The 22,301-nt window shown below is 54.0% G+C and overlaps 3 protein-coding genes across 4 annotated transcripts in view; 1 reads left to right on the forward strand and 2 right to left on the reverse strand.

Moving 5' to 3' along the window:
* Window positions 1-8,544, forward strand: part of LOC102446922 (uncharacterized) — a 35,322-nt gene extending 26,778 nt beyond the window's left edge. Inside the window, exons 6-8 of the mRNA XM_075928813.1 lie at window positions 4,281-4,452; window positions 4,580-4,682; window positions 5,199-8,544. Coding sequence (XP_075784928.1) covers window positions 4,281-4,452; window positions 4,580-4,682; window positions 5,199-6,565 — 1,642 coding nt within the window. The 3' untranslated portion in view covers window positions 6,566-8,544. The remainder of the gene's footprint in view (window positions 1-4,280; window positions 4,453-4,579; window positions 4,683-5,198) is intronic.
* Window positions 8,545-8,576: 32 nt separating this feature from the next.
* Window positions 8,577-17,587, reverse strand: LOC106731292 (uncharacterized). 2 transcript variants are annotated; one of them, XM_075929068.1, is made up of 3 exons: window positions 17,108-17,587; window positions 14,129-14,248; window positions 8,577-12,442 (listed from the first exon to the last, which is right to left on the reverse strand). In XM_075929068.1, exons 2-3 carry the CDS (start codon window positions 14,214-14,216, stop codon window positions 11,265-11,267), a joined length of 1,266 nt encoding a protein of 421 aa, XP_075785183.1. In that variant the 5' UTR covers window positions 14,217-14,248; window positions 17,108-17,587; the 3' UTR covers window positions 8,577-11,264. The 2 variants fall into 2 exon arrangements, with proteins under 2 accessions (XP_075785183.1, XP_075785182.1); XM_075929067.1 differs by having other exon boundaries at window positions 16,997-17,586.
* A 584-nt stretch (window positions 17,588-18,171) lies between these two features.
* Window positions 18,172-21,117, reverse strand: TBRG1 (transforming growth factor beta regulator 1). The gene is made up of 2 exons (XM_075929071.1): window positions 20,989-21,117; window positions 18,172-19,757 (listed from the first exon to the last, which is right to left on the reverse strand). Exon 2 carries the CDS (start codon window positions 19,716-19,718, stop codon window positions 18,633-18,635), a length of 1,086 nt encoding a protein of 361 aa, XP_075785186.1. The 5' UTR covers window positions 19,719-19,757; window positions 20,989-21,117; the 3' UTR covers window positions 18,172-18,632.
* Window positions 21,118-22,301: the final 1,184 nt, after the last annotated feature.

Below are 22,301 nucleotides of genomic sequence, written 5' to 3' on the forward strand. Positions count from 1 at the left end.
TGAGGTTGGAGCTCTGGCTGAAGGCCTTACCACACTCGTGGCAGTAGTAGGATCTCTCATCTGTGTGGGCCCAGCAGTGCTGGGCCAGATCCGAGCTCTGCCTAAAGCACTTCCCGCACTCCCTGCACTGGTACGGCTTCTCGCCAGTGTGGATGCGGAGGTGCTGGGCCAAGGTGGAGCCCTGTGTGAAGCTGCATCTGCACTCGGGGCACTGGTACGGCTTCACCAGGTGCACGCCTCGGTGCTTGAGCAGGGACGAGCACTCCACGAAGACCCGCCCACACTGGGAGCACTTGTGGCGCTTGACCCCCGCATGCACCCGCTGGTGGGTCAGCAGGTTGGTGTTTTGGCTGAAAGCGCAGCTGCACTGGGCACAGCAGTAGGGCTTCTCGCCCGTGTGGATGCACCGGTGCGTGGTCAGGTTGGAGCTCTGGGTGAAGCGCTTGCCGCAGTCGGTGCACTGGTAGGGGCGCTCGCCACGGTGAATGCGCTGGTGCTGGCACAGGGCTGAACTCCAGCTGAAGCGCTTGTCGCAGTCGAGGCACAGGTAAGGGCGCTCCCCGGTGTGCGTGATCTGGTGCTGCAGCAGGTGAGAGCTCTGCCCGAAGGTCTTGCTGCACTCGCTGCACCGGAACGGCTTCTCGGCGGGCTGGTGGGCGGAGGGGAGATCTCTAAGCACCCCACTCTGCTGAGGGGAATGGGTGAGATCCCCAAACTCCTCTTCTTGGTGGCCTCCAAAGGGCTTCTTGTCCTGCTGGGGGGGAGAAGTGGGATCCCTGAGGACCTCGTCCCCACAGCCACTGGCGTCTGCCAGGTTCTCCCAGAGTGGGAAGGGGCACAGGAAGCTAGGGGCAGAATGCAACGTCCCTACAGTGTCGGCACCTTCCTTGCTCAGCATCCAGTCAACAGCTGGAATGAAGAGACAGTCCAGATGAGAGAGACATCCTGAGTCACTCTGTTGTTATAACTTCTATGGCTGGAGCATCTACAAATGGGAGGGTTCGGGGCTTGGGGTGCTGGCCTGGGAGCCAGGAGATCTGGGTTCAATATTCTGCTCTGAAACCGACTGAGTCATACTGGTGAATCTCCCCAGGCCTCATTTTCCCATCCTTAGCCTGATCCTTCCTGGCCTCAAAGTGGGGTTGGGCAGCTAGGCTAAATGACTGTGAGGTGCGCAGACCTGACACTGGTCAGCCCAGATAAATAACAAGGGTATAGGGCCCCATCATGCCAGGCGCTGTACAGACTCACAGCGACAGAGATCAGGGCCCTGCACAGACATGCAGTAAGGACATGGAACTGAGAAGAGCTTTGTTACCAGTTTCAAGGGGGTCCCCTTTCATGTCACAAAGCAGCTCAGGTGAAGTCTTGAGGTCTCCCCCTTTGCCTCCTGAGATACAGGCTGGGGCTGGTCCAGCTGGGAATCAGAAGATTCCCATAATGCCCCAGGGGATGCCATCTTCTCCAGGTCACTGCTTTTACCCGGACCTGAGAAAGAGCCAAATGCGTCACCATGGAGGCAGGGCCAGGGACTTAGTGGCTAGCTAGTGTATCATGCTCCGCTTAGACTGGAGGTTAAGGAGCCCCTCTGCTCTTAGGAATCCTTTCTCTGGGTGGCTGCTTACGCTGGGATCACGTCTTAACCTTCTCTCGAGTCAGCTAAACCCATTGAGAGCTTCCCTTCCGTACCTCACTATTGGCAGGCTTGACAGAACTTTTTTTTTTTTAAATAATTTTGATGGATCACATCTGTTTGGTTTGAAGCAACTTTTTTCAATATTTATTTAAATTTTTGCAGTTGCAGAAAATGATAGGGGGTCCAATGACGGGGCAAGATGTCAGACAATAATTATTTGATGACAACAGATTTTGAGATTAAAAAGCTAAAGCTTTATATTTGCTAAAACACTAATGATCAATGTCACTGTCAAAATACACAAGGCCTGTAGCCTGAGATCAAACTCTAGTTAGTTCTCAAGCAGCATGTTTCTTGTCTTACCTATCTGTACATTTTTTTTATTACAATGGAAATTTTTTCCCATCTGTGGGTGTGTGTGGATGGTGACACTGACATTCATCGACATTTATCAACACACCTAATCCTGACTAGGTTTTCTAGCTCTCAGATAGCTGCTGTAGCTCTTCTTTAAACCCTTCTCCAATCATGGGAGAGCTTTGCTTTGCCACCAAAGGCCCAACTACTGCTCCCACTTTCCTGGGATGTTCCCCAGTAGACTTTTGTGAGAATAGTGCTGGGACACCAATAGACAAGATACCAGCTCAAGCCAAGGGTCCTAGGCTTCACTAAACACTGACAAATGCAGAGCTGGAAACCGGACTAGTTTGCCTGTGTGTTTGCATTGCTACAATAGCTATTAGCTGCCTAGAAATGTGTTCGGTGTATGGACTTTATGATACCTTGCTTCAGGCATTGATCTCACTTGTGATATCTGTACCCTCTGTTATAAAGTGATAGTTAAGTGTGTGCTCTGCAACGATTCAAGTGTTTGCTATGAAACCGGAAATCCCGAGTCGGGAGACAAGCATTACCTTACCCCAAGAGGCGTCAACTTCTGTCCAACCAAAGGAGGCCAAAGACAAAGTGTTGTGGAGTGGAACATCAGTGAACAAAAGACATTGTTGATCATTTCCCGCCCCCCCCCCCCCCACAAAGTGTAGAACAGGCTTGTCCCAGTGTAACCCACCCACCTACTGGGTGAGGTGCACAGTCTTGTGGAGTGGTACTTACAGAGAGAAAGAATGAGTGTGCTCTACAGCTTTAGCTGAGCGCCAGCTGGCTTTTAGTTCAAGTGTTAGGTTACATCTACGCTGCAACACTATTTCGAAGTAACTAGCGCTATTCTGAAATAATTCAGTCTGCATCTACCCAGCAATCAGTTATTTTGAAATAGTGTCAAAATACTGTCAATTTGGAGGACTTCTTACTCCGACTCCTGTAACCCTCATTGTACAAGGAGTAAGGGAAGTTGGAGGAAAAGTGGCTTGTTTTGAAATAAGTGCTGTGTAGATGCTCCTGACTGCAAAATAAGCTATTTCGAAATAAGCTATGCAATTGACTTAGCTCAATTTGCATAGCTTATTTCCAGTTAATCCCTGCAGTGTAGACACACCCTGGCTCATGCACAGAGGTACCAGTTGCGCCCGTCACACCAGCAGAGTTTGAATTCTGGGGAGAAGGGAATAAAATCCCTGTCAAGAAGAAAGGTCACACTGTGCTGTATGGAACCAGGAGAGAGCAATATTGCTGAGTTTAAGCAAGCCACTTAGCACCAGGGGACTTCATATTACCATGGCTTTTGCTAATTTTTGGAACCTAAGACTGTAAATCTTGTGTGGGGGAACGTTACCTGCTTTAACTTGGTGAATAACCCTCCTGTCGATTTTTTAAAATGTTAATCAAACTTTCATTAATTACAGGCTTGGCTACAAGTGTGGTCTTGGGCCTAAAGTGCGCTAACACTGGGGTAAGGCCTTTGGGGCTGCCAGTCACTTGAATATTGTTGTGACTCTTGCTGGGACAGACCGGGGATCACAAGAGCAGGGTTGCTGGGTGGCGAGCGAGACCGGCCTGCCCAGGGCGCCTCAGTTCCCCTTTGATGCTTGCTTGGTGAGGGGTGATCCCAGAACACGCCATGGCTTTGGGGCTTGTGCCTTGCTTCGCATCACTCCGCCCTGCGCCTGGCACCCCCGGGCCGCTCCCACCGGCGCGGCGCGCGTCCCTGCCCATCAGCTGGCTGCGACCTGTGCGGGTCCTGGCCCCGCCCGCAGCCAGAGGGAAAGGCCGGGCAGGAGGGGGTTAACCCCGCCGCCTTTCTCCTCCCAGCCCGCAGCCGGAGACGCCGGGACGGGGACGATATAACTGGAGGGACCTTCCTGCGCCCGCCCCGACCGACGCCCGGCTCCCGGCCTGCGGGTGCGCGCAGCCGGTGAGTCCGCGGGGGCAGCCCCGGGGCCCGGCGGGCGGGGAGAGGCAGGAATCGCCGCCTGCAGAAAGCGGCCCCAAGGGCGGCGGGGTGTGAGCCCAGAGAACCCCCCCCCCGTCCCTACCCAGCTGGGTCTATAGACAAGATGTTGCCCCCGCTCCCCTCGCCCTGGCTGGGGCAGCGTCCTCACTAGAGACCTGTCTGGTTCCAGCCCCTGGAGCTGGGGGCATGTCTGCACCCCTGGGCACAGCTGCCTCCAAGCAGCGGGAGGGGGGGTTTCCATCCACGCAGGTAAGGGGCAGTAGCTCTGTCCCGGGACCTGTTCTTCCACTGACCTCTGGCCACATCTGTATTGGGCCCTGTTACCCTGCAGCCAGGCGTAGATCAGCCCCCAGGCTGTGGAGGCTGGTTCCACTGGCCCCACAGCTCCCTCCTTTGGCCCCCATCACCTGCCCCATTCGCTGCATCCACCCAGGTGTTTTGCCTTCTGGACTCACCTGCTGGGCGGGTGAATGGCTTGGTCCCTTCCGCCATGTACCGCAATCAGCTGTTCCTCCAGATGTTCAAACTCACAGAGCATCCTTTGTGACAGCTGTTTCACCCTGCCCCACTCTCCCCACTGCTCTATTTCCCAGCCCCAAGCCAGCCGGGAGAGCCAGATGGAGCCGGAGGTAGAGCCGTGCCCGCGGGATCCGGGGTGCTCCAGTGACAGCTGCGGCCCGCCAGGAACATTGGCAGGTGAGAGACAGACACTTCCTAGTGAACCCCAGCTCCCCAAGATGTCCTGAGCTCTCATCAAAATTGGCACCGGAACCAGCAATTGTCACAACAATGCAACAGGTGTTCGTTGTGACCAAGGGAGCCAACAGCCTCTGCAGGCTCTGGGGCAAATTGGGATTTGGGGGAGAGAGGGCTGCTCTGTGCTCCCGGGACGGGTGCCCCTTGCCCCAGCCCGCAGAGCTGCGTTGAGTGCCACACTAGCAATTTCAAGGATCCTGGGCTCTAGGAGCAACTGCTCACCCACTCGCTCCCAGCTGCTGTCTCTGTAAACATTTATCCGTTTACACTGACATTCCTTCCTCATAAGCCCCTATGGGAGCTGCTCTCTGGACTCCCTGTTCTGGATTCCAGTCCTTCTCCATGCTTGGGCGTTGTGCTAGGACAGTGGTTCTCGGCCAGCCCTGTCTCTTGGGTGGGGGTTGGAAGACTGCTTTTCAGCCCAGCAAGGGATGATCCATTTCCATGTCGTTCCAGCTGGTGACGGGGCGCAGAGAGGGGACGAGGAGCGGAGTCCTGGCCTGGAGGATGGGGTGCTGTCGGAAGGGTCCGAGTGGGAGTTGTCCCCCAGCCCTGATCCAGAGTGGCTGCTCATGACGCTTCCCACCGCCAACTCAGGGAAGCCCTATGCCTGCGGGGACTGCGGCAAAGCCTTCACCTGGCCCTCGCACCTGGTGCAGCACCGGCGCATGCACACGGGCGAGCGCCCTTACCGCTGCGCCGACTGCGGCAAAGGCTTCGCCGACAGCTCGTCCCTTGTTAAGCACGGCCGGACCCACACAGGGGAGCGGCCCTACACCTGCCCCCAGTGTGGCAAAGGCTTTGTGGACAGCTCGTCGCTCACCAAGCATGCCCGTACCCACACGGGCGAGCGCCCCTACTGTTGCCCCAGCTGTGGGCGTGGCTTTGCCGACAGCTCCCGGCTGGCCCAGCACCGACGTATCCATGCTGGAGAGCGGCCTTACTGCTGCCCTGACTGTGGAAGGGCATTTGGCCGCCGAGCGCACCTGATTGAGCACCGGTACACGCACACTGGCGAGAAACCCCACCGCTGCCACCAGTGTGGCAAAGGGTTCAGCCAGAGCTCCAACCTGACGCAGCACCAGAAGACCCACCTGGCGGAGAAGCCTTACATCTGCCCGCAGTGTGGGAAGGGCTTCTGCCTGCGCTCCCAGCTGGTCAAGCACCAGCGGCTGCACAGCCCTGACAACCCCCACCGCTGTCCTCAGTGCCACAAGGGCTTTGTAGACCGCTCGCCTCTCCTCAAGCACCTGAGGATCCACACTGGGGAGCGACCCTTCCGATGCACTGAGTGTGGGAAGGCTTTCAGCATGAGTTCACACCTCACGCAGCACCAGAGAGTCCACACTGGAGAGAAACCCCACCGCTGCCACCAATGTGGCAAGGCATTTGCCCAGAGCTCCAACCTGACACAACATCTACGCACTCATACTGGGGAGCGCCCATACAAGTGCCCCAAATGTGGCCGGGCCTTCAGCGATAGCTCCAGCTTCTTGCGGCACCAGCGGCTGCACAGTGGGGAGCGACCCTACTGCTGCCACCAATGTGGCAAGAGCTTCGCTGATGGCAAGGTGCTGCGCAAGCACCAAATGACCCATAGCGGTGAGCGGCCCTTTGCCTGTGGGCAGTGTGGCCGTGCCTTTGCCCAGAGCTCCAATCTGGTGCAGCACCAGGCCATCCACACTGGGGAGCGGCCTCACCGCTGCCACCAGTGTGGAAAAGGGTTCTGCTTTCCCTCGCAGCTGGCGCAGCACCGGAAGCTTCATGCTACTATTATTGTGGTGGATGATGCTGATGATGAACTTTCCCCGCCTGCCAATTAAGCCCTTCCAGAACCTGGCTTCCCTGAGTGGGGTTTGAACCTGGGACTCCCCTGTTGCTTGAGTTGCAGGGCCAAGGGTGACACAGACTTGTAATCCTTTTTCCAGCCACAAGAGGAGGATAAAGGGCAGGTCTAGTGCTAGAGCTAACCAAGGGACAGACAAATAGTTTCACTAAGTCAATCTGAATGAGACACATTTTTATCTTTTCATTGACATTGTTTGTGATATTGTTCCAAAAAAGTCATGTGGCTATAGGAAAATTTCAGCTTTTTAAAATGTTATTTTCTGATCCTGATGGTGTGGGAGAAAATTTGGGAAAAATTACTCCAAGTGGCTCAGAACTATGAGTAAATAGATTCTTACATTTATGGTTTTCAACATCTCAGGATGTTTTAAAGCCATGTTTATACTGGGGACTCACTTGGGCTCTTTGATTGCTTACAGTGGCTGTGCTGCTGAGGTTACATTTTGGAAGCCTTTGTGAACCCAGTCCTAATGGCATTGATGGTATTTGTTCACGTGTTTCGGTTGTGAAGGATTTACGAATTTACCAGAGGCTGAAATTCACAGCTAGGATTCTGAGGCTCAGGTGTAAGTCATTGGTTTAATACATGTGGCCACATCTTCCTCTGGTGCACAGTCCTGGCTACTGCAACATCCAATTGATCACTCACAGCTGGGGGAGTTACCCATGTTCCCTGTAAGCTATGCACTTGGGCAGCTACCCAGGAGAGAGTCAGGTAGTAGATTAGTAGAGCACCCACAGATGGCAGCATGTGTTTCCACTGGTGGTTCAAAACTGCACATGCCTCAGTGCATACAACAAACTTTATTCCATACATGGATGAAAAAAAATTAGAGGGAGCACCCTGGAATTATCCCTTTAGCTCAAGGTTGCATGGGATGATGCATTTGGGTTGGGATTGGGTCTGACAGACTAGAGCTGGTCAGGAACTATGTATTTCCCCATGGATTGTTTTTAATCAAAACTTGGTTGGGAATGTCTGATTTCCTTGACATTTTTCCTCTGAACCAAATGTTCAGAGTTTTTGTCAACAAACCTAAAGTTGAGAAAATGTTGGTTGACCAGCTTTGGAAGAGAGTCATATGCCCTTACTGTTTCCAATCTTGTAACAATCATCTTTGGGGGCAGAGATCCCATGGATTGGATACACAAGAATAAACAGTGTGTCACAGTGGATTTGGCTCCTTGCTTTTCAAGCCCTTTTGCAATTGTCACCTTATTGCTTCTATTTGAATGAAACCTACATGGTGTTACATGTAATATGAAGATTAACATTTTCTTCCATTCTTTTCCCAAAATGTGTATGTATTTTTTTTTTTAGCAAACAAACACTTAAAATAGTACTGAGGAAAGATTAGAAATAATAAACTACATGTTTTGTTTGTTTTATTTGTTAAAACACATAGCAAGAAATAGAAACCAAGGAAAGACTTTTTCCCAGACAAAAAATGTTAACTACAAGATTCTAACAACAGTACCACAAATTAAAGGTATCCATTAATAACTGTAAGTTTGTCCTTAGTTAGTGTTTTGTTAGAGTGAACTATGCTTGTTAGGACTTTACCACTTGGATTTGGATGTTAGGTTTTAGGCTACCCAGCGGGATTTTTAAAGGATTAAATTAATTAGAGTGAATTGACATGTTGAAAGTAAAACATTTTTCTGGCCAAAAAATTAAGTTTAGTGACAAATGGAGTTTTTCCTCATGAAAACATTATTTTCAACAACAAAACTGGTGATTACAGCTTCTGTTTAATTTCAAATTGGATTTTTGCTTTGCTCTTTTTCCATCAAACACACTTTTTGTCCCATTTCAACTTTCACCCATCATTTGCTGTGGGGGAAAAAAGGAAGAGGGGAGAAGTAATTCCAAACCCTGAAATTGAAAACTTTTTTTGAAAATCCAGACCAAAGTTGTAATTTAAATAAAATCAATTTTTCTTTCTTTCTTTCTTTCTTTCTTTCTTTCTTTCTTTCTTTCTTTCTTTCTTTCTTTCTTTCTCAAAAAATGAAATGTTTTATGGTGAAACATTTCACTATTTAAACCAGTTCTACATCTGATTTCCTGAGGGAATTTCAAGATCATTTGTATGCTGGAAATCTGCCCCAATTCAAGACCCAGCTGCACCAATAGAAGTGACTTCCATAGTTTTCCCTAGGGGTTTACATTGGGACAGATACACGATGAGCAGCTGGAATAAGCACACATCCAGTTTAGACAATAGCTAGGTTAACATCTTTCCTGACCTCCATAACCATATTTATTAGGCACCACTTTAGAGGCACCTATGAAGATCTTCTCAGATGCATCCAGGACCTAGCTGCTGCTTGTGAAGTGCTGATAGAAGCTATGATGCTTTCAGCATTGGACCTGTGTAGCATAAAAAGTGACCCATTTTGGACATCTTTAAAAGGGCCTGATTCTGAATATGATGTTGAGCATCTTTTCTCCCCAAAGGAAGGCTGGTAAAGGTATCTAGCTGGAGAACATGCTCTTCCCCCCCAAATCTCCAGTCACTTCTGAAAATCTTCACAGATTTTGTTTGCATTTGTTGGCCAGAGTTTTCTGTAAGCTGAGCGCTTGGGAGGGCATCCAGGAGAGATTCAAATACCTCCCAGATGATTAGCAGAGTGTCCACAGCCAATAGCATGTGTTTCTACTGTGGTGCACATCCACACATGTGTCAGTGCATGTAACAAAATTTATTCTGCCCTCAGATGGAAAAAAAATTAGAGGGAACCTTGAAGAATGGTCCCGCATTTAACTGTATTAAAACACATGTTCAGTCGAACCCTGGGTTGTCTAGCAGTAAGCACAGATGACACTCAGATGACCTTTGCTATTCCTGGCCTTCCTAATGAACAGCTGGGTGCCTTTTAGGCAAGTCACTGTGGCCCTGAGCCGCCAAAGTCTCTATGCACCCAACTTCCTTGGATTTCTAAGAAAGTTAGGTGGGAGCCAGAGACTCCCCCAGATCACCACTTCCCTATTAAAAAACAGGTTAAGAGACCCTTGAGGCTGCAGGGGTAAGTCAGCTGTTCCCCTGAAATTGAGAGTGACAGCTGATTTCCCACAGCGAGGGAGCAGGCCCTCTGTTTCCAAGAGAGTCAAAATGGAAGGAGTTGCCCAAAGTCCATGGGAAGTGCCCTTCACTCAGGGAATCTCTTCCTGCGCCCATCCCCAGTGGGGCTCTGCTGTGAGCTTTGTGACTCGCTTGGGAGAGAGGATCTGAGTGCCCGGGCTCAGGAGCAGCCAGCCACCATCTGGCCCAGAGGCCTCTGGGTTCGAGGGCTTTGGAGTGCAGGCAGTGGTGCAAGAACATTTGTAAAAAATGAGGGAGGGCTAAGCCCTCTTACCCATGTCACCCCCACCCCAAGCTGAGGCTGGGAGCAAACCTTCAGCACATGCAGCCAGCAGCAAAGGCCCTCAGCATACAGGACTCAAACTGGGACCCCAGCATGCAGGGCCCCTGCGGCATGGGGTGGCAGACGGAAATCTGGTACATGGGGCAGCAACAGAGCCCTCAGCATGTGAGGCCAGCAGCTGGGAACTCAGGCGCAAGGTCGGGAGCCCGGGGAAAGACCTATTGTGCAGGGTCCTTTCAGACATCAGAGCTAACCCTGGAGAGCCAACGTCTGATGAGCCTGCAGCCGGTGCCCGAGCCACAGTGACTCCAAGGGGAGCAATGTTTAGGACAATGTGAAAAGCGCGAGTAGGATGAATATGGCTCAGCATGCAGCTTCAGAGCTCAGTGTCGGCCCACCCCACACTGGACTTGGTAACAACAAACCCCACAGCAATGGGGGAGGGGAGGGGCGGGGTTTTCGTTTTTAGTCTCAATAAAGCTGGTATCCAATCCGCTGCCAGTGGCACAGACCCCTGGTCGAAGTGCAGCGCTGAGGGCAGGTCCCGCCCGCCTGACGCTGGTCTACACAGCAATGAAGGGCAGCTATCCTGGAGTGGGATTGCCCCAGGGGCGCCTCTGAGCCCTGAGAGAGAAGCTGACTGTTCCTCTCTTCCTCGGGACAATGACAGGAGAGGGCTCTGCCCCAGCAGGCCTGGCTAAGCTGGCAGTCATGGCGGGAGACGTATTTGGGAGGCAGCGCCTCCAGCTGGGCAGGGAATTCAGCACCATGGCAGGGAACAGGGCTGATGTGGCAGGATGCAGGAGCCGTCTTCCCTGAGGCCATCTGATCCTGCTCCTCGACTCAGGGCTGCCGAGAGACCAGCCACCAGTCACTTGCTCCTGCCTTGTCCCCTCACCAGCTCAGCTTATGCCCACCACGGCCCCAGCCAACACTCTCAGCCTTCGGCTCCACCTCGGCCTACGCCTGCCATGGCCACAGCCCCAGCCTCCACCTCGGCCTATACCTGCCATGGCCACAGCCCCAGCCTCCACCTCGGCCTATACCTGCCATGACCATAGCTCCAGCCCCAGCTCCAGGCTCTACCTTGGCCTGCACCTGCCACAGTCAACACCCCCAGCCTTTGGCACCACCTCAGCCTACACCTGCCATGGCAACAGCCCAAGCCTTTGGCTCCACCTCGGCCTACACCTGCTATGGCAACAGCCCCAGCCTTTGGCTCCACCTTGGCCTACACCTGCCATGGCAACACCCCCAGCCAACACCCCCCCGGCCTTCAGCTCCACCTTAACCCATGCCCCAGCAGTCCTAGCTGTGTCCTGCCCACCCCAGCAAGTGAGAATCTCCAGAGTTAGTGGCCGCCAGCCCCTGGTGGTGAGTCCTCTGGTGCCTGGCCAGGTTGGAGCTGACCCGGAAGGTGCGGCCGCAGTCCTGGCACGGGTAGGGCCGCTCCCCGGTGTGGATCCTCTGGTGCCGGAGGAAGTTGGAGCTGCCAGCGAAGGCCCGGCCGCACTCCAGGCAGCAGTAGGGGCGCTCCCCAGTGTGGGTGCGGCAATGCTCAGCGAAGGCGCTGCTCTGCCCGAACCTCTTGCCACACTCGGGGCAGCAGTGGGGCTTCTCACCAGCATGGCTCCGGCGGTGCCGGGCCAGGGAGGAGACACTGGCAAAGACGGCCCCACACTCAGCACACTTGTAGGGTCGCTCCCCGGTGTGACTCCTCAGGTGCTTGACTAATGCAGCCTGGAGCCGGAAGCGCTTGTCACATTCGGGGCAGCCATGAGGTCGCTCACCACGGTGGATCAGCTGGTGCCGGCTGAGGTGGGTAGCTCGGGTGAAGGCCTGGCTGCACTGGTGACAGCGGTAGGGGCGCTCCCCGGTGTGGGTTCGCTGGTGCTCCACCAGCAGGGAGCTGCGGTCAAAACTGCGCCCACACTGGGCACATGTGAACGGCCGCTCTCCCGAGTGGCTGCGCTGGTGGATGGTCAGGAGTGAGCGACTGGCAAAGCTTTTCCCACATTGGTGGCAGTAGTGGGATCTCTGTCCTGCCGCATGCATTCTGCGGTGCCTAGCCAGCCCCAAGCTCCCTGGGAAACTCTCCCCACACTCAGGGCAGCACCAGGGCCCCTCGCCCACAGCATGGAGGCTCTGGTGCCGGAACAAGTTGGAGCTCTGAGTGAACCGTTTCCCACACTGGGTGCAGCAAAAGGGACGCTCGCCCGTGTGGATCCGCTGGTGCTTTGTCAGATTCGACTTGCGGCTGAAGCCCTTCCCACATGTGGGGCAGGCGATGGGGTTTGAGGTGCCACCCACTGACACGCCGCTCATGTCCCTCGCCCTGCAAATGGAGCCCAGAGGTGTGGGATCCTGCCGCCCTTCCACCCAGCCATCGCCCCGCTTGGGTCTACAGGCCACGTTCCCTTCGCATCCGGCTGCTTCCGCTGCACACTGCGAAGTCTCTTCCTTGCCTCTCTTCAGGATCCCGCCACCTGTAGGACGAGCCAGAGAGGAGTCACTCCTGCACTAACACCTAGAGGAGAGTTCCTGGGGCGGATTGAGAGTGGCTTGGATTAATCTATGGCATTAATCTAGATGTTTTTCTGCTTAATGCATAGAGGGCCACTGCAGCATCTATTGGGTTAATTCAGTAGTTAATAGCCCAGGTAAGAGCTCCTGAGACATACACACACCACTGGCTATCTCTGCCCTCCCACCCCTGGTGGGCCCGACCCACCTTCCAAGAGCTTAGCTCCAGATCCTCAAAGGATCTGCCAACTCCTAACTTCCCCTGGAATCAACGGGGCCCTTTGAGGCTCTCTGTCTGAATTATGAAATTAAGGGAGAAGCGGTGGATGTTGAATACCTAGACTTTAGTAAGGCGTTTGATACGGTCTCTCGATATTCTTATCAATAAACTAGGCACATACAACTTAGATGGGGCTACTATAAGGTGGGTGCATAACTGGCTGGATAACTGTACTCAGAGAGTAGTTATTTATGGTCCACAATCCTGCTGGAAAGGTATAACTAATGGTGTTCTGCAGGGGTCTGTTTTGGGACTGGCTCTGTTCAATATCGTCATCAACGATTTAGATATTGGCATAGAAAGTACGCTTATTAAGTTTGCAGATGATACCAAGCTGGGAGGGGTTGCGACTGCTCTGGAGGATAGAATCATAATTCAAAATGATCTGGACAAATTGGAGAAATGGTCTGAGGTAAACAGGATGAAGTTTAACAAAGACAAATGCAAAGTGCTCCACTTAGGAAGGAACAATCAGTTTCACACATACAGAATGGGAAGCAACTGTCTAGGAAGGAGTATGGCAGAAAGGGATCTAAGGGTTATAGTGGACCACAAGCTGAATATGAGTCAGCAGTGTGATGCTGTTGCAAAAAAAGCAAACATGATTCTGGGAGGCATTAACAGGTGTGTTGTGAGCAAGACAAGAGAAGTCATTCTTCCGCTCTACTCTGTGCTGGTTAGGCCTCAGTTGGAATATTGTGTCCAGTTCTGAGCACCACATTTCAAGATGTGGAGAAATTGGAGAGGGTCCAGAGAAGAGCAACAAGAATGATGAAAGGTCTAGAGAACATGAGCTATGAGGGAAGGCTGAAAGAATTGGGTTTGTTTAGTTTGGAAAAGAGAAGACTGAGGGGGGACATGATAGCCATTTTCAAGTATCTAAAAGGGTGTCATAAGGAGGAGGGAGAAAACTTGTTCATCTTGGCCTCTCAGGATAGAACAAGAAGCAATGGGCTTAAACTGCAGCAAGGGAGGTTTAGGTTGGACATTAGGAAAAAGAGTAGGTTAGATAAATGTCTATCAGGGATGGTCTAGACAGTATTTGGTCCTGCCATGGGGGCAGGAGACTGGACTCGATGACCTCGATGTCCCTTCCAGTCCTAGTATTCTATGATTCTATGAAATGGGGAGGCGGGGACAGTCAAAAGTCTGAAAGAGGAGGGCTTACAGAGACACACACAATCCCAACAAATCCGTGTGGGGTTGTTTTTTGTTTGCATGATGGTTAAGGGAAAAAAACTGCCTCCCTGGGTCTCCAGCACGAGGTGGGTGTCAGCTATCCTCTAGTGACTAGTCCCTCGTCCCCTGCCAGACTGCCGGGGTGAAAGCAAGGGAAGGTCCCTCTCAGATAGTCTCCGAGTACCCTCACCTTCCTGGGCGCCTCTTGGCAGCTCTTGCTCATTGGAGCCCTGGGGATCTGGGACTTGCAGCTGTTCCCACTGCTCCAAGTGAGACATGAGGTCAGGTTTGGGAACGGGGAGTCCTGCCCCTGGAACAGCACAGAGGAGGGATCGGAGATTATCACAGCACTGAGAACGTCTGACTGTCACCTGCAACCGCAGCACCTAGAAGCCCCAGCAGAGATCAGGGGCCCACTGCACCAGACACAGCACACACCCCCAGTGACCAAGCTGGCAGCCCTGTGGCCTGGGGGCTGTATGGGCACGCAGTGGAAGATACTCCCTTCCCTGAACACCTTCCTGAGGACCAAAGAGAACATCACATAAAAATGGCCAGGCTGGGTCAGACCAAAGGTCCATCTAGTCCAGTGTCCTGTCTGCCTACAGTGGCCAATACCAGATGCCCCTGAGGGAATGAACAGAACAGGGAATCCTCAATTGATCCCTCTCTGGTCGCCCATTCCCAGCTTCTGACAAACAGAGGCTAGGGACACCGTTCCTGCCCATCCCGGCTAATAGAGGAAAGGTGATTTGCCCAAAGTCCGTAGCAGAACCAGGAATCAAAGCCAGGAGTCTGTAGCTCTTGCCCCGCACCTAGCCAGTGCCTGTATCACACATCTGGTCCAATAAAAGTAGGGCTGTCAACTAATTGCAATTAACACAAGCGATCAATGCAAACCAAATTAACTCAATTAAAAAATAATCACAGTTTTAATTGCACAGTAAAACATCAAATGTTTTATTAAAGTTCATTATGAATATTTTGGATGTTTTCCTGTATTTTCAAATATACTGATTCCAATTACAACACAGAATACAAAGTGTCCAGTGCACTCTTTATATCATTTTTTTATTACATATATTTGCACAGTAAAAAAGGCAAACAAAAGAAATCATTTTTTTCAGTTTACCGCATACAAGTACTGTAATGCAATCTCCGTATTTTGAAAATGCAGCTTACAAAGGTAGAATCATTATTATTGCTCTGAAGCATACAAGTCAAAGCATGAAGGAACATACAACTGTTTACCATTTCTGGCACATAAATACCTTGCAACACTGACTACAGCAGTATCACGTGAACACCAATATCTCACTTTCAGGTAACATTGTAAATAAGAAACTGGCAGCAATATCTCCTGTAAATATAAACTAACTTGTTTGTGTTCATGATTGGCTGAATAAGAATTAGGACTGAGTGGACTTGTGGGCTCTAAAGCAGGCGTGGTGAACCTCAGGCCCAGGGCTAGATGCAGCCCTCGGCTTGTCTGGATCCGTCTCCCAAGGCTCAGGGCCCTCCACAGCACTGAGGAGTCCACTCTGGTGCACAAAATCTAGTAGCATGCCCACCCCCCTGGCTCTGGTGTGCAAGGGGAACATGTGGAATATTTTTCTCCTTCTTGGTTGGGGGCAACAGTGTTTTTTTTCCTGCTTCTCACTTGTGTGTGGCCCCCAACTAACTTTTCTGTGGGTCAGTGACCCCCAACCCAAAAAAGGTTCCCTACCAGTGCATGAAAGTTTTACATTGTTTTGTTTGGGGTGCAGTTTATGTAAAAAAAAAATTTACATTTGTAAGTTGCACTTTTGCAATAAAGAGATTGCATTACAGTTCAGTATAAAGTGAGCACTGTACACTTTGTATTCTGTGATGTAATTAAAATCCATATGATCAAAAATCTAGGAAAAAAATCCCAAAATATTTATAAGAAGCTTAATTGCTATTCTGCTAGAGTATGACTACACTGCATGGCTATTTTGGGATACTGGAGGTATCCCAAAATAGCTACCCCATGTCTTAAAAAGCCACCTGTTATTTTGAAATATTTTCCAAATAATGGGTGTGTTATTTCGGCATCCCGGTAACCCTCATTCCACGAGGATTAAGGGATGTCTTGAAATAGTGCTTTATTTTGAAATTTGGCAATGTGTAGACGTGCCAAATTTCAATAAGCTATTTTGAAACAGATCTGAAATAAGATGTGCAATTTGCACAGTGCAAATTGTGTCTTATTTTGAGTTTAGGGTACAGTGTAGACTCACCCTTTTTCTTTACCAGTGTGATTAAAACTGTGATTAATCATAACCATTTAAAAAAATCTCACGGTTGTGATTTTTAAAATCGCTTGTTAACCCTAAACAAAAGTTATTACCTCACCCACCTTGTCTCTCTAATATCCTAAGACCAGAACAAGTAACATGATGTTTTGCTAAGCTGGCATTGCTTGGGCAGAGGATGCCCTGGGCGTCGTTAATGAGATGGGCATCTGTTTTTAGGTTTTAAGGGATAAACACCAACAAATCCCCACCATATGAAGAAAAGAAATCAAACACGGAAAAGGGCTATAAGGGTTTGTCTAGATCAGCGGTCCCCAACACGGTGCCCCAGGGCACCACGGCACTCACCGGGGCATTTATGTGTGCCCACCTAGTGACCGGGCTGGCCCGAGCCCTTCTTGCACCCTGGGCGCCCGGCACATGCGCGGCACCTGTCCCGGGCACACAACGCATGCGCAGTGCTGCCCCCGGGCACGCGGAACATGTGCGGTCCCACCCCTGGGTGCCCGGCAGCCCCAAAAGTTTGGGGACCACTGGTCTAGATACATGCACAACAGGAAGGTGAAGGCTGAAGTGAACTGACTTGTGGATGTGGACCCTGCTGGTGCGCACTAGAAGCTCCCTAGTGCGCTCTAACATAGCCCTGTTCGAAACAGTGTTAGAAAGCAGCACACCAGGAGCCACAGCAAAGAGATTACTCATTGCAATAGGGACAAAGAGAAAGGCTGGACTCCCCTCCCCTCCATTTTGGCCTATCTACACTGAGCTCGAAAATTGTTTACCCCAAAAGTCCGCCAGAAACCAGCCAGCCTCCTCCGCGCCTGGGTTCCCGCGCCGCTTCCTCTCCCCAGCCCCGGTCAGCCCACCCCGCGGATCATCGCTGGCACAGCCACCGGGGCCAGGCAGGGGCTCCTCGCAGCACCGCACGGGGGAGCCAGCAGCGCGGATCCCGGGGTCCCGGCCGCGGCTGGGCTCCGATCCCCGCGGGCCCTGCGGCCGCTTCTTCCAGGCGGCGATTTCCTGCAGCTCCAGCTGTTTGTGTCCCGCCGCTCCCAGCGCCCCGCCGCCGGTCCCCCGCAGCTGCAGGCGGGACTTGCCCTGCGCACACGCGGGGGGGAGCTGGGGACCCAGGTGTCCGGGGCTGGCACAGGAAGGTGCCTCCGCTATCCAGTTCCCCTCCCTGCTTCAGGATCCGCGCCAGGAGCTTGCTGGTCTTAACCCCTTCTTGCCCCGGCTCGCGGGGGAAACACGGAGGGAGATTCCTGGTGCGGGGATTTGGGGCATCAAACCAGTACCTTGGAGGCAGCCCGTGGGTTATGGCTGTCCCAGCTGGGAAGGGAACCCAGCCCCCTGCTGTAACCAATTAGACACCCCCCCAGAACCCAGGAGTCCTGACTCTTCCCCCCAATCTTCCCCACAGCCAGGAACTGCCTGGACAGCTAAGCCAGGGCCTGCCTGCCATGTGGCTTCTGATGGAATGGGAAGCCCACTTGGGGAGGGGCCGTGCCAGCTGCAGAGAAGCAAGGCACCAGGTTACATGTGGGGGAGAGGGGCAGCTCTGAGGGCATGGGTCAGGCTGGCACAGAGCTCTGGCACATCTACTCTGAAAGGCAGCAAGTGTATGTGAGACCCAGGTCTAAGCCTGCTCCAAAGCAGGAAGGGGCTGTTTGTGCCCCAGTTGGAGGAGTGGTTCGGACAGCCCCAGGATGCTGAGGGGTGGGGGGGTTAAGCTGCCCCATCCTGTACAATCCATCTGTCCAAACCCCACTGCTATATGCTGAGGGGCCCCCCACATGGCTGAACACACAGGGGTGAGGACCCAGCTGTGGCTTGCCCTGCTAGCAAGGGATAAGCCAGGGAAGGGCCCCAGGCATGAGGCAGGGGGAACCTCACTCATCTGGCTGCCCCTCTGCCCTCCCTTCCACACCCAGGAAAGGAAGCACAGAGAGCTCAGAGCCTGGCTACCAGCATCACCTTTATTAGCGACCAGAGCATTCATGCAGGGTGGGGACAGGCCCACCCTGGACCCAGCTGCCCAGGGTCCCACAGACAGCACCCTCAACTGGGCCAGCTGTGCTGGGGGGGCAGGGGTAGGGAGGGAGAGCTCAGTGGGAGAAGCCAGAGGGAGGCCCACACTGGGAGAGCCAAAGAGGAGCTGGGTGGGACATGCTGTGTTGCTGACAGAGGGGAAGCACAGTGGCCTAGGGATGCCCTGGATGGGGAGCTCAGTGGGAGGAACTACAGCAAGTAGGGGGAAGGGGGCTCAGTGGGAGGAGCCCTGGGAGCCAGCTACACTGGAGAACTCTGTATAGGCCGGAATGAAGGGGGCAGGGGGGGAAGAGCTGCAGAGGGTGTGATGGGGAGATAGTGGGGAGGGGTCTTTGCAGAACACACCAGGGAGGAGGGGGAGACAGGGTCTCAGTCGTCAGAGCCATCAGGGCTGCCTGGGCCAGGGGATGCAGGCGGGCGGCTCAGGAACACGTCCCCATAAGAGCGGGGGGAGGTGAAGGCCTGGGCAGGGGTCAGCCCCAGCCCATGCCCCCCAACCCCGCTCCCCCCACGGTCCCGTTCCTCCTCCTCCTGTGCTCGGCGGCGGAAGGACTGGAAGTCGATGGCGGCGCAGTTGTCGGGCAGTCCCTGGGGCACCTGCCCGTCTCCGGGGCGACACACCTCAAAGCGCACCCAGCGATAGGCCCCGCACTTGCGGGCCCCGGGGCAGCTCTGGATCAGGTTGTGCACAGCTGGGTGGGAGAAGCCGAAGAAGTCAGCCCCAGCTGGCTCCAGCTCAGGGTAGAGCCGCCCCCGGGCAGCGCTGATGGCCGCTAGCAGCTGGGAGTGGCAGGTGTCGACCGTGAGGCCTGCCAGGGCACTGCTTGGTTCGTCCTCAGGCACGATCTCAAAACGGGGGCCCATCCCGCCGTCTTTGATCTGGCAGGTGTAGAGGCAGCGCTGGTCAGGGCGCCGCATGCTGGCATAGACCCGGGTGCTGCAGAAGCCCACGGGGTAGATGGCTCCTTCATCATGGAAACCAGGCCGGTCAGCCACGATCTCCCCCAAGCTGTAGACCGTCAGCCCCCCCAGCGCGATGGGGAAGACAGGCCGACCCGAGGGATCCAGCGGCACCGGCTGCACCAGCCGCCGCACCCCCCTGTCTGGCGCTGCCCGCCGCTTGGCTGCCCGCCCGTTCTCCTTGCCCTTCTTGGGTCGCTTCCCTGCAGGCGCAGGTTCCTCCGGGCCAGGCGTTGGTGCCACGCTGTACCCTGCCGAGATGCCCCCTGACGGCATTGCCGGGCTCTCCTCCTCAGCCGCCAGCGCCTGCAGCTGCAGCAGCTTGGTAAGGAGGAAGCGGCGTTCCTCTCTCGCCCGCAGGAATTTCTCCTCCAGCCGGGCGATCTCATCGCACAGCGCAGCGTTCTCGAACACCATGGCCTTGGCCGCCTGGCGCAGCCGGCTGTACTTCAGCCGGTACTTTTCATTCTGGCTCTTCCTCGACACCTTCTTCATCCTCAGCTCCCCACGCCTGGAGCGAGACCCTGTTCAGACCTGCAGGAGCAGAGAGCCCGGGCACCATCACCGCCATGGGCGCACACAGAGATCCGCTCACACCATGAGCGCTGTGACTTTTCCCTTCCCGGCGCTCCCTCCCGCCATGAGCTCTGTGCCTGCAAAGGCCCCTGGCCTCTGCTGCCCAGCACATTTAATAAATGTTGAGGCCAGAAGAAAGGCCCATTGTGTCCCCCACCAGGCCCAGCTTCCCATCCTGCCTGAATTAGCAACATTGCAATGGCAGGGGGTTGTTGCTTTGCATGTCCTGGGCTCTATATAATGAAGTGAAAGAGCATTACAGTGTTTGACTACGTGCACCGCATCTCTCTATGTATGGTCCCAATATAACTACTGCTCTATCATTATATATAATACATTTCCCTGTATAGCCAAGCCCAGGGTTGCCAGACCTCCAATCGTTCTTGCAGCGCTTCTTTGAACCCTTAGCAATTTGGCAACATCCTGTTTGAAGTGTGGACGCCAGAACCGGGCGCCTTTTCCAGTAAGGGAATCACCAAAGCCCCGCACAGAGGCAAAAGAGACAGGTGCCTGTGGGGAGCGGGGATGCAAGGGGAAGGGCATCTAAAGGCTATGCCCCTTTTAGCAATTAAAATTTTGGCAAGGGGCAGCGCACCCCCGTGAGTGCTACCACGAGTCACCTGTGCACAGAAGTAACACCTTTCTACTGCTAGTCCATGTTCAGACAGCCTGGGATGGTGTTACTCCCTCCCAGCTACACCCTGACCCTAGGGAGTGGCCAGAGGCAGGAATTACTGGGGCTTCCATCCCAAGTCACTATTGCCACTGTCTGACGTGCTCTGACTTGGCATGAGGCTGGGGGGAGGCATGGGGCCTTTGAGGGTGGGGGGCTGCTTTGACCTAGCCCCAGAGGGACTGGTTGGTTGCATAGGCGCAGGAGCTGGGGGTGCTGCATCGCCCCATGGCTCCCAGCCTAGTGCTTGGGATCCCAGCTACTGCTTCAGCGGGATCTGCTGCTGCTACCTCCCCCCGCCACCCTGTGCTCCCCGGACTCTGCTGCTGACCCGAGGTCCCAGTTATGGGCCCGCACACTGAAGGGGGGGCAGGGTTGGGGGTGCCACCCCCCACTTTTACACATGCTCCCGCGCCCCTAGTGGGGGCGGCCCCACGAGCCCCTCCCCGGCTCCTCGCTGCGCCGCTTCCTCCACGCAGCGAGTCCTGCCGCCGGCTCTACCCGCGCCCCACTCACCGCCCGGCGCCTCCCGTGCGCAGCGGCCCCGCTGGCTGGGCCTGGCACAGGAAGGTCCCTCGGTTATTCCGGTCCCGCCCCGCCCCCTGGAGCCATTTCTAGCTCCTCGGCCGGGAGCCCGCCCCAAACGGGGCAGCACAGGCAGCGGGGGATGCTCCTGTTCTGCATAATATGGCTGGGTTGGGGGGACCTTTCTCCTATCGGGGCCACTAGCCTACAGAAAAGCAAGCAGCCAGGGGCCACGCACAGTCCCACAGGGAGGCTTGGGGCTCTGGGTGGGGGTCAGGGTGCGGGAGGGGATAGGGCAGGAGGTCGGGGTGAGTGGGAGGTGCAGGCTCTGTTGGGTCAGGGAGGGGGCAGGGTTGGGGTGCAGGCTGAGGCGTAGGGTGCTGGCCCTGGGAGTTTGAGTGCAGGAGGGGGCTCAGGGTGTGCAGGATCTGCCAAGGAGTTAGAGTGGGGGAAGGGGTTGGGGCAAGGGGGTTGGGGTGCCAGACTGGTGCTTGCCTCAGGTGATTCCTAGTCACTGGTGCAGCAGGGCTAAGGCAGGCTCCCTGCCTCTTGTGCAGGCCCCAGAAGCCACATCCAGGCCCTGTGTGGAGGGGCCAGGTGGCTCTGTGTGGTGCTCACCTGTGCCACCCCCACAGGTCCCATGGGCTGTGGTTCCTTGCCGATGGCACTGGGGAGAGGCGAGGAGCTTCCTTTATTACCTTTTTGCTTAGAGGCTGCAGGAACATTGCAGCAAGCCAGCTCCTGTGAGTCCAGCCCCCCGCATCCAGGCTCAGGATTTCCAATAGGATCAACTTAAAAAACAACAAATGGTCTGGCAGCACTTTCTAGACTAACAAAACATGTAGATGGGATCATGAGCTTTCGTGGGCACAGCCCACTTCTTCAGATAACTGGAGTTGCTCATGATACTATCTACATGTGTCGTTAGTCTGTAAAGTGCTACCAGACCATTTGGGTTTTAAGTTTATCCTGTACAGACTAACTCTGCTATCCCCTGAAGATTTCCAGTAGATTTGCCCTGGGCTGGATTAAATGAAGCAACAGCCCAGATACAGGCCACAAGTTCCCCAGCACTAGTATATGGGCAGTTGCTGGGTGAGGAATTTGCAGTGATAATCCATAGATTCCAAGGGTGGAAAGAACCAGTGTGATCATCTTGTCTGACGTTCTGCCGAACACAGGCCAGAGACCTGTCCCTAAATCATTCCTAGAGCAATTCTTTGAGCAGGGCACCCAATCTGTTACTCTGTAATTAATTTAGCCGTAACCTTCTCTTCGTGAAGCTAAATATCTGGAGCTCTGAG

Source organism: Pelodiscus sinensis, chromosome 4 (genome assembly GCF_049634645.1).
Source record: "Pelodiscus sinensis isolate JC-2024 chromosome 4, ASM4963464v1, whole genome shotgun sequence".
In the NCBI taxonomy this organism is placed as follows: Eukaryota; Metazoa; Chordata; order Testudines; family Trionychidae; genus Pelodiscus; species Pelodiscus sinensis.

Coding starts and splice junctions, on each gene's coding strand:
- TBRG1 (XM_075929071.1), bottom strand. CDS start 19,718: ATGAAGAAGGTGTCGAGGAAGAGCCAGAATGAAAAGTACCGGCTGAAG.
- LOC106731292 (XM_075929068.1), bottom strand. CDS start 14,216: ATGTCTCACTTGGAGCAGTGGGAACAGCTGCAAGTCCCAGATCCCCAG. Junction 12,443..14,128: donor GCCAAGAGGCGCCCAGGAAG/GTGAGGGTACTC, acceptor CTCGTCCTACAG/GTGGCGGGATCCTGAAGAGA.